The sequence below is a fragment of the Lactuca saligna genome, chromosome 3 (assembly GCF_052625555.1).
Source record: "Lactuca saligna cultivar CGN05327 chromosome 3, ASM5262555v1, whole genome shotgun sequence".
NCBI classification, from domain to species: Eukaryota; Viridiplantae; Streptophyta; class Magnoliopsida; order Asterales; family Asteraceae; genus Lactuca; species Lactuca saligna.
In genome coordinates, this window is record NC_136419.1 from 112400972 (window position 1) to 112411953 (window position 10982).

At 34.3% G+C, this 10982-nt stretch overlaps 1 protein-coding gene across 1 annotated transcript; it reads right to left on the bottom strand.

Annotated features, from left to right (window-relative positions):
- Positions 1 to 568: 568 nt before the first annotated feature.
- Positions 569 to 7256, bottom strand: LOC145035876 (uncharacterized). Its single transcript, XM_078984379.1, has 14 exons — positions 6354 to 7256; positions 5834 to 6254; positions 4320 to 5720; positions 2774 to 4175; positions 2616 to 2686; positions 2451 to 2554; positions 2113 to 2374; positions 1935 to 2019; positions 1735 to 1868; positions 1561 to 1642; positions 1404 to 1491; positions 1187 to 1341; positions 712 to 1100; positions 569 to 612 (listed from the first exon to the last, which is right to left on the bottom strand). Exons 1-14 carry the CDS (start codon positions 7254 to 7256, stop codon positions 569 to 571), a joined length of 5541 nt encoding a protein of 1846 aa, XP_078840505.1.
- Between the last annotated feature and the right edge of the window lie 3726 nt (positions 7257 to 10982).

Consider the following 10982-nt stretch of genomic DNA (forward strand, 5'->3'; position numbering starts at 1 on the left):
TAATTCTTAGCTGTGTGTAGATGTGTTTAATGGTGTGTTGATGTCTATGTGGTAGTCATAGACTTTGCAGGTAATCATGACATATGGAAGGTTAAATAGAAATTATGAAATACTGTGACATTTTGATAGCAGAGGGGTTGTGATAAAAATTATATTTGTTTTTAATATCAAAAAGGTTAGGATCGTTGAACTTTTTAAGTCAGGAGTTATACTATGTTGAAGGTCAATATATTTGTTACGCTTAAAGGTTGTATTAAATTAAAACATAGGGAAAGAAGGCCGATATAAAAAGTAAAGAGATAATCCTCTGTAAAGGTATTCCATTTTTAATATTTTAGTAACCGAAATCGTAAATTTTATTTGAAAATTTGTCATTTTTCTTATTTAAATTAAGGTTAATATACGACGATAGGTGATAGATTAATGAACATATGTTACTGATATTTACTATCATAAAAAGCCAAATACCACAAAGTCTGAGACTAAAAACATGTTTTCTGGACTTTAGTTTATACATATTATGCAAAACTGATAATGTCATCATTATCAACGTCGGAGGGGAGATGGATCATTCTATCTTGCGTGCACTTTTACGCTTTGTATTTGATGTGTCTGCAATAGTAAATTTCCACATATAATTATATACGTATTTGTTAACAAAAATGTAAGAGGTTACTTTGTAGTGTATGCAGATAATAGAGAAATATTTACCTTGGCTTTCAAATGGTAATGACCTTCTGACGTTTGCTCTACTGTGTTGAGGAACTGAAGAACAGTCTTTCTCGCTGTCTTTTGATGGAGATTGATGATGTGGTGCTGGTGTTGTTGGGTATGTTGTTTCCTGTGGGTTACTTTTTTCGATATCTGTAATCATAAAGCGAATGTTTGTATCTGTCGATGTGTTTGTGATACGAAGTTTCATTTTTTTGGCTATTCCTTGTACAGTAGTGGCAATTGCAGGTAGTTGTCCTCTACAGTTTATGTCATCGTCTGGTATAAGTTTATCAGCTGTAGAACCGAATAAGTCTTGTGCTGCGTTATCGGAGAGCAGAGCAACTATAGAATTATTTTCGTCTGTAAGTGTTGCACTAAGCTTGAACCTGGGGTTTTGCATAGTAAATGTAGGTATAAAATCTATGATTTGGTTAAATATTTGTTAACATAAAAGTTATATATTTAGACTTACATTATAGTTGGTGCATTGATTATACCATCTGAAGGACAGAACCAACTTTTCCCCTGTTTAAAAGCTGACATCTTGCAATTTGGACATTGAACTTGGTACCAACAATCAGAAAATACATACGCAGTTATGACAGCTTTTGTAGTGAAACTTTTGTTCTGCATAATAGATATGTTGTCATAATCTACATAATTTAAATTGCATTAATAAAAAAATATACCAGGAGTTCAGGATGACCTCTTTGTAATATGTCTCCTAATGGTGTTGGGATGTCGAAAAATATAGAGGAGTCACTAAACGTACGGAAACTGTACAATCGGGAAATTATATTAATCATTAACGAAATATTTACAATGTTTTTATATGCGTTAAAATACCTGTCCGTTAGAAGCGGTGTTTCTGGAATTGGTGGATTGATGTATAGGTGACTTGCACTGCTTGTTCCAAGTCTTAGGGAACCTTTAAATTACCAATTATACATAACATGAATGTAAAAAATATATTTGTTACAAGTTAATAGATGATATCAGAATAGTAAAAAAAAAGTATACCATCATAGGTTGAAATCTTTATACTAGTTATCGCAACAACAACGGGAGCAACAGTATTTTCCAAACCAACAACATCAAACTTTGAAGGTATGTTCGTGCATTCTTTCCATAAGCTTATTGCAATATCCTCGCCTCTAATGTTGGTATTTATAAAGCGTGTTAAAACCTTATGAAAATAATTATAAAAATACCTTACTTACAATTCATTCTTTAATATTAGTAATAGATATGGTTCTTTGTTTTTCTTCGTACACCTAATAAGTTTGCTGAAGACACCAATAAAATCTGCAAATGGAATTTAGTGGTTTACAAAAGTTATTAACGATTTATGTAAGTGTTTACTTTAAAAACGTGAATGCTGTATAAGTAAATGATAACCTGCATGTCGATCCACGTAATCTGCGATTTGTTTTTTAGTTATGAAAGTAAACCAGCATGCAGGAATTGTATGTGTGTCTTGGATAGATGTAATTGATGATGCCATTCCAGCAGCTATGTAGACCTCATTATCCAGCCATTTCTGATATCGGTCTGGAATTCCGCATGCATATTTTTCAATCGTATAGCATTTACTGGGAATTAGGACAGATTGTAAATATCCTTGGTCTTTTCGCTGACCCAAAATTTGAACAGCATCACCCTTATATAAATATTATGAATAAATTAGTATAAACTTGTGACGGAATAAGGAAAAATAAAATAATGGTATAACTTACATTTCTATCAACAGCTAAGAACCATGTTTCCTGAGTCCTTACTTGTGGAGTCCACATTCGCAATATTCGAAGCTGCAAACATGAATGAAACTCATATCTTGCATCTATATACATACCCCATAATAAAAATGTATATGTTGCATAAACTAAAGTATAGTTGTAGACCTGTATTGTTGTTCCTGGACATCCATAATGTAGATTGGAAACTGTTGTTACTGTTTGGGACATGGTTAAAACTGGAAAAGAAAAAAGTTAATACAACATTATTTTTTATTACATCTAAAAAGTTAACGTAATATGGTACAATAAAATGAATCAGATACAAGAAAAAAACAGAAACATTGTATATATGTTTAACCTCTGAGTTATTTATTTTTTGTAAGAAGTCTTTGAAAACAACATTTTTTGTAATGTTGTTTGTCGTTTTTTCATCAGAATGCATAAGTATTTTAACTGCTTCTGGAGATGTGGCACGTGACAATGCAACATAAAGTTGGCCGTGTGTGAAAACAGGTTCCGGCAAATATATTCCAATTCTCGTTAAAGACTGACCTTGACTTTTGTTAATAGTCATACCATAACAAATTTTAACAGGAAATTGCTTTCTTATGAATGTAAAAGGTATATCAGGAGCTTTATGAATAAATCTAATACGAGGCAGAAAAACCTTCTTCCCAATGCTGGTTCCAGTAATAATTGATGCCTCAATCACATTTGATAACAACTGTGAGACCATTAATCGTGTACCATTACACAAACCTTCTTTCTGATTTATATTTCGAATTAGCATTATAGGTGTGTTAATTTTTAATAAAAGTGAATGTGCAGGTATGCTTGGAAATGTAAGTCCATTAAGATATTCCAATGGATAAAATGTATTAAACTCTGTAGTCTGCTTCCCGTTAAATTCAATGCTGTCAGCACTCTCGTAAATCTTTGAAACCCCAGGAATTTTACGCATAACAATATCATTTATGTGTTGTATTGTTTCGTTTTTGGGACAAACTATTGCCCTGCCAGATAACATGCTTGTTGAGACATTGGTTTGAAAGATATCTCCATAAACAAAATTTATAAGGGAATCTAACCCGTTTTCCGATGGAGGTATAAGGAGTGACCTAGGGATTTCAATCCACTTAGTATTTATCCTATCAACAGTATCCATATTACCAATCCTACCATCTCCAACCTGAACCAGCCATGTCGCAAAATCTGATGCATTTAACTCTATTTTCGATGACATAGATGAATCCTTAAGTCTCATGTTGGCACTTAGTTTACATAATTTGAAATAGGGCCATAGATAGGAATTGGGTAGAGTCAGAGAAACTATCTCAGACGGTGTAGATTTTGGGGACACTGGCAATGTCTGTCGGAAGTCTCCTCCTAACAACATAGACATACCACCAAAAGTTTTTGCTTCATAGTCAAGTATATCTTTTAAAGAACGATCTAGACATTCAAAACAACGTCTGTCACTCATTGGCGCCTCATCCCATATGATAATAGAAGTTTGCTTTAGCAACTTAGCAAGCATTGTGTGTTTTCTTATATTGCATGCGGTTTTTTCTGAAAAGTCTATTGGAATATTAAACCTGGAATGAGCTGTCCTTCCTGATGGAAGAAGCAAAGAAGCAATTCCTGAGGCAGCAACAGCTAGTGCTATTTTTCCTCTTGAACGGAAATAAGCAAGCAATGTATTCCACAAGAAAGTTTTGCCGGTTCCTCCATGACCATAAACAAATATAAGCACTTGTTATTGTGTTTCCTCTGCAGAGCGAACGTCATTGTACAACTGCAGCTGTGCATTATTCAGTAGTGGCAACATATGGTCATGAGTAGACATAAGATCTGCCTTATTATAAGAACTTTCTTCTAGGAAGAGACGATTTTTTAACAGTGTGATGTTGCTATCTGTTAGTTTTGGTAGATGAAAGTCCAAAATAGATCGTGGTGGAGTAGACGACCTTAGTATGTGATCTAATTCAAATAAGACCAATTGTTGTATATGACTATCATCTATATTCAACTCAATAGTAGGATTTGATGACCGCATCCTATAAACTAAGTCATCACTCATTTTTCTCCATCCAATGTCCCACAAACACATGGGATCATTAACATCACATAAAAGCAGAAGATAACAGAAAAGAGACCGCAACTGAGATGAAGTCGCCCACTCAGAAGCTTGCACAAAAGCATCCATCCATTCTTTGTCATCTCCAATCAACCCTAATGCATTGCATGCACTACGGAAATCATCGTACATTACATCTGACACAGTGCGAAGCTCTTCATATGACTTACAACCTTTTTGGTGGGACAGCAACATCCTCAAGAAAAACAACTCTCCACCAGTTGGGTGGACAAATATAAGTCTACCAAGTGCACGGGAGTTTGAACGCCTTCTTCTTTTCCAACATTTTTCCCTGTCATCCCACCAATATTTCGTGGGGTAAGAGGCGTATGTAAGTTCGCGACCGGTTGAATCCCATCTATTCTTTTCAAACCAACCTAATAGCAAACTACTACCAAAGGTGGGATTTTCGATTACCTCTTTGATTTGAGTATTTTCTTTAAAGAATACCGACTGCATATTCGGCAAATGGACAGGAAGAATAATAACAGGGGGATCACGCTCATGAATAGGAAAATCAAGTATCCGCCATGCAGCCTCATGGGGACAGAGAAAACGCCCATCAATATAATTTTTTATCTCGTCAACAACTATACATTGTCCAGAGACAGACGTATCAGCACATTGAGTATCTTTTTGAACAACAAATCTGACCCGTTCCATTCCCTTTGATACATACTTGAACAGGTACTTAATCATCATATTCCACCCGCAATACTCAACATTAATATGTGCGTTGAAACGACTAGACAACCTCTTATTATACGGAACTATGTATCTGTTATCTATCTGTATACCACTCTGCAACATATGAAGTGAACTTGAATTTCTTTTATAATGAGCGTAACCGTCCCTATCAAAAAACGTAGCAGAGACAAACGACTTAGGAAATTTTTTCTTGCAATTTCCATCCTTCATACAGGGCGCCTTAGAATTCAGCAAACCACATGGTCCGTGGACCATACACCTGGTAACAATTTCATATAACAGTGGCTCTGAAACAGGATCAGGCAACTCGGCAGTAATGTAATCATCAACTTTTGAAGGATCTTTTATCTTATGTGAGTCTTCAACCCATATAAGTATATGACAATGAGGCAACCCTCTCTTTTGAAATTCAATGGTATACAGATCTACAAAAAAATATACATATATATATATATATATATATATATATAAATGTTAGAATAAAAAAATACACAATTGTTATATAAATCAGCAAGACATAAGTTAGAAAGGAACTTACATGCTGAAACAGGGCCAAAAGTCTTATCAGATTTCAGATATGCAATGAATGCAGTGACTTTCATATGAAATACCCGTGAAATTATATCAGCTCTACTACCAACATCAGTTTGATGATGGGAATTCATATAACGTGTGATTTCTGGCCATCCAACATTGCACGTAAAAGTTATAAAGTACTGTGGATTCCCGTATTCCCGGCAGATAGAAAGAGCATCCTGATAGTGAATGTACATGTATCTTGGACCACCAACAAAAGATGGAGGCAAAAAAACACGCTTACCAACAGAACGACTTTCAGTATCACCACGTGAAAGTGCATCATAAATGCCACTAACATACGCTGATCTGAGTTGGCTCTGATTGTGTTCATAGAAATCAAGCCTTGACAATTCGATGCATGCATATGCATCCACCAGATACTGTTGAAACAGTCTACAAGAATTTAACAAAAGAGACCATACACCATTCCTTGCATGTATCTGATAACTATAATACATATTGATAGTAAGATTTCTAACCTTACTGCTTCTCTCATCATGAAGTTTTAAACGCGGAGACCAACCTGTTTCACCATACGGAAAAAGGACAGGATACTGCAAAGCCATATAGCTAGGATGAAGTTTGCTAATCCTGCGTGGAACACCACTCCTGGAATGTATAACTATGTCGTATGTACTGCCTATTGCGTCTTCACCAACAACAATACAACCCAAAGTACCATGAGCTGGAGGTCCATATAAACGGTCAGGGACATCATTAAACAAACAAACCGCATAGTCAACCAAACTGTTTTCAACAGCAAGGTCTTTGGCAGTCTTAAAAGTCCTTACATACTCATTATGAATATTGAAAACACCCATAAGAGTTTCAACAATCATTGGATCTAAAGACTGACCGTCTTTCCTTTCAACTGCAGACAACCTATTCTGTAATTCATGTTCTGTATCTACAATATAAAGCTGTAAAAATCTAGGTCCTTTTTCATCAGGTATATCAAAGGCACCTATCCAATGACAAACCTGACCAGAAACCTTGAACACATAAGGACCAGCCGTTTTATTAACATCCTCATCAACTTTACCTCCAAAAGAGGTCATACTGAAGATATTATTATAACCCCTAATATTTTTTATAAAAGGGGGGAAATCATAAAGAGCCGCTAACAACTGAGGAGGTGCAAGCGAATACGGCAAGACTACAGAGCTAGACCTACAACAACGGCTATAAGCAGGACACTGTGGACGTGATAAATACTTAACCCTTTCATCAAACCAGAACAGAGCAGAACACGAAACACAAACAAAATTACAATCACCAATATCATCATAAGCAGGCAAAACAGGCAAAGAAGGTATCTCAGGAGGTAAAATACCAGCTAAACGTCTAGATAAGGGACGCTTGGAAGACAAAACTCCAGACATCAAATAAGTACATAACAGCAATTATAGATACCTAAATTTTTAAAAAAAAAAAACAAAACAAAAAAAAACACCCAACAACAAAAGAACATATAATCGCAAGATACCGGCAAACAGAAATTCAAAAGCGGCAATTAGAAAGCAAAATTAGAACGCAAGATGTAGCAAGAAGCCGACGTCTACTTAAAGTGATATACCGACAAACAGAAATCAAAAGCGCGAATTAGAAAGCAAAATTAGAACGCAAGATGTACCAAGAAGCCGACGTCTATCTACAATCACTTTAAGTCCATCTAGAATAACTTTAAGTCGGTTCTTTTAGGCATTAAGGCGGCCAAGGATAAAAAAAAAATCCGGTGGTAAATGCATAAAGCAAGGAAAAAAGGGCATAAATGAGAAATAAAAGTAACTCTAAAGCAAGCAGCCCGTGGCAAAAGGAGTAATTGAAGAAAACTTAAGTGGTAGAAATGAGAAAGCCCCTAATATTTTTTATAAAAGGGGGGAAATCATAAAGAGCCGCTAACAACTGAGGAGGTGCAAGCGAATACGGCAAGACTACAGAGCCAGACCTACAACAACGGCTATAAGCAGGACACTGTGGACGTGATAAATACTTAACCCTTTCATCAAACCAGAACAGAGCAGAACACGAAACACAAACAAAATTACAATCACCAATATCATCATAAGCAGGCAAAACAGGCAAAGAAGGTATCTCAGGAGGTAAAATACCAGCTAAACGTCTAGATAAGGGACGCTTGGAAGACAAAACTCCAGACATCAAATAAGTACATAACAGCAATTATAGATACCTAAATTTTTTTTAAAAAAAAAAAAACAAAAAAAAAACACCCAACAACAAAAGAACATATAATCGCAAGATACCGGCAAACAGAAATTCAAAAGCGGCAATTAGAAAGCAAAATTAGAACGCAAGATGTAGCAAGAAGCCGACGTCTACTTAAAGTGATATACCGACAAACAGAAATCAAAAGCGCGAATTAGAAAGCAAAATTAGAACGCAAGATGTACCAAGAAGCCGACGTCTATCTACAATCACTTTAAGTCCATCTAGAATAACTTTAAGTCGGTTCTTTTAGGCATTAAGGCGGCCAAGGATAAAAAAAAAAAAAAATCCGGTGGTAAATGCATAAAGCAAGGAAAAAAGGGCATAAATGAGAAATAAAAGTAACTCTAAAGCAAGCAGCCCGTGGCAAAAGGAGTAATTGAAGAAAACTTAAGTGGTAGAAATGAGAAAGCAAAAAAATTCTTGTTCACGGCCCTTTTAAAGATTAATAGTATATATAATATGACTATACAGTTTTTTTTGTTTTTTTTTTTATGTTCCATGTGCGGATATTCGCCTAATTCTTCAATTTTTTTGGACCAAATCTAAAAACCGTATGTGTGTTTGATTAAAGTATAATGTAACTAGATGTATATGAATAAGCACATGGGATTGTTTATGACCAAATTAATAAACTTAATCGAGAAAGATTCAAAATATATATGGAGAACATTTAAAAGTTTAACCATATTTATGTTATATCGTTTCGGGTGTAACATATTTTAATTTAAGCTGATGAAAGAGAACCTAATATAATACTAGCATACATTTATTTTAATTACCACTCAAAGAAGAATGTTATATTCAAAATGAGTATGAGATCCCCCACTTTCCACTGTGGCTCCCCGACATTTCGAAGTTTGGGGAGAGAGAGTTCTCATTTTTTTATAATACTAAGCAGTTCTTTCAGACTTGTGTCACACACCATTCTCTTGTCATCATTTGATTGGAACCCTTGATGTTTGAACTTGAGACCTCCATATGCTAGGGGTGAGCACGGTGCAGTTTAATGTGGTTATTACCCAAACCGAACTGCAAACTGCAAATATGATTTTTCCAATAAAGAAACTAAACAGTGCCTTTTATATAGCAGTGTAGTTTTTCAGTTATTTTTCGTAGCTCGGTTTCATGTGGTTGTGATGTAATATTTAATTATGTAGCTTTCCTCTAATTGTTTTGTGATGTTTGAAACCACAATGCATTTTCTGAAATCAATAGCCATTATAAAACACATACAATGCATTTTTTGAAATCACGACATCAATACCTTTTCAAATACATTTCTGAAACACAAATAGTGAAACATACAAAATATGCTACTGATTTCTAAAATATAAACTCAAAGAATATGAAACATAAAGAATTTGACAATGTATTTTATGATATTGGTAGCCATCAGTAGTCTTTAAGATGTATTTCTAAAATACAAACATTTAATTACATGCTAAGGATTTCTAAAGAGAAATAGAGAATTTAATAAACATGTTACTGATTTGTAAATGATTTTTAAAGTTGCTACTAATTTCTAAATAGAAACAAGAATATGATTTCTACATAATTTATGGAGTTTCTAATGATTTCTAAAGACAAACAAAGAATTTGTTTACCTCATGTTGTTGGATTATCACTAGAGATGGTGAGATGACATGGGGTGTGGGGTATTACAGTTGATGATGGTAGTTAAAGTTGGAGTTTGGTTTCAAGGTTTTGTAGATCGGAGATTCAAAGTCGTAAGACTGAGTGAGGCTAGGGAACAAGTTGGTATTACAGTTGATGATTATAGTCAAAGTTGGAGTTAAGTTTCAAGATTCTATAGATCGGAGATTCAAAGTCGTAAGACTGAGTGAGGGTAGGGAACAAGGTGACTTCATGAAGGGATTAAGGACAATTAGGTTCTCTTATGCATAATTACTGCACTTCTTATTTCAAAACCATTGTTTTAATAATTAATATATTAGTAACTAAATAATAAATATTTGATATAATTATTTAATGGATATAAAATGGTGTTGTACATTTATTTTTGATTCTTACATGCACCAAATGTTTTCGGGTTTTGCAAAAGAGAAATATCCAAAAAAGTCCCAGTATTTTGGATCATTTTGTGCAAAAGTCTTAAATTTTATTTTGTTAATAAAAAAGTCCCGATTATTGGATAAAAAAATCAAATCAACCCCCTTTTATAGGTAAAGTATTTTTTTACCGGTTTACCTCCAAAAAAGTCTCATTATTTTGCACAATTTATGAAGAAGTCATAATTTTTTTCAACTCTTTTACCTTTTCATAAAGCTGGGAATTTCTTGGTTGAAATTATGAATAAGAATAAGTATAAATGTCATATTAGCCCATCAAACTTGTCGTGTTTGTTTTAAAAGGTCATCCAACTTTTTTTTTTGTACATTAAGGGAATGAACTCTCGTTTTCCTATTTTAAAATATCCTTATGTGACCTGATACCAGGTAAACCTATAAAATATGTTATTCTTATGAGTTTTCGAGCGATCTTCATTCCTTACTTCCTTTATTCCCTCATGTTCTTCCCCAAGTTCTCCATCCTGATTGTAGATTGTTGAATGATTCCTATGCCACCCCTTTGATCCAAATCGAGTCACCCAAATTCTATGACTGTTTGGAAATTGTATCGGGTTCAATGATACAAAGTCGAATGAATATTGTTTGCGATTGAGTTCGATTATTAAGGAAAACTGATTGAAGTCAAATAAGAAAGCAATTGCTTGAAATCGAAATCAAAATTTGATCTGCTTGGGTCACTTTGATCGAGACTTGATACTTGGTGTTTAAAGATGATTTCGATCGGAACCTATACTCAATTGAAATCGAATTCGATTTTGTCTAAGTGTCAAATATTATGATTTTGAATGT

Excerpts from the sequence above, each read along its gene's own strand:
- LOC145035876 (XM_078984379.1), bottom strand. The coding sequence starts at position 7,256 with ATGTCTGGAGTTTTGTCTTCCAAGCGTCCCTTATCTAGACGTTTAGCT. Across the intron at positions 2,375-2,450 it reads TCTTAGCTGTTGATAGAAAT|GGTGATGCTGTTCAAATTTT; the intron begins GTAAGTTATACC and ends TATTTATATAAG. Across the intron at positions 1,342-1,403 it reads GAGGTCATCCTGAACTCCTG|AACAAAAGTTTCACTACAAA; the intron begins GTATATTTTTTT and ends TCTATTATGCAG.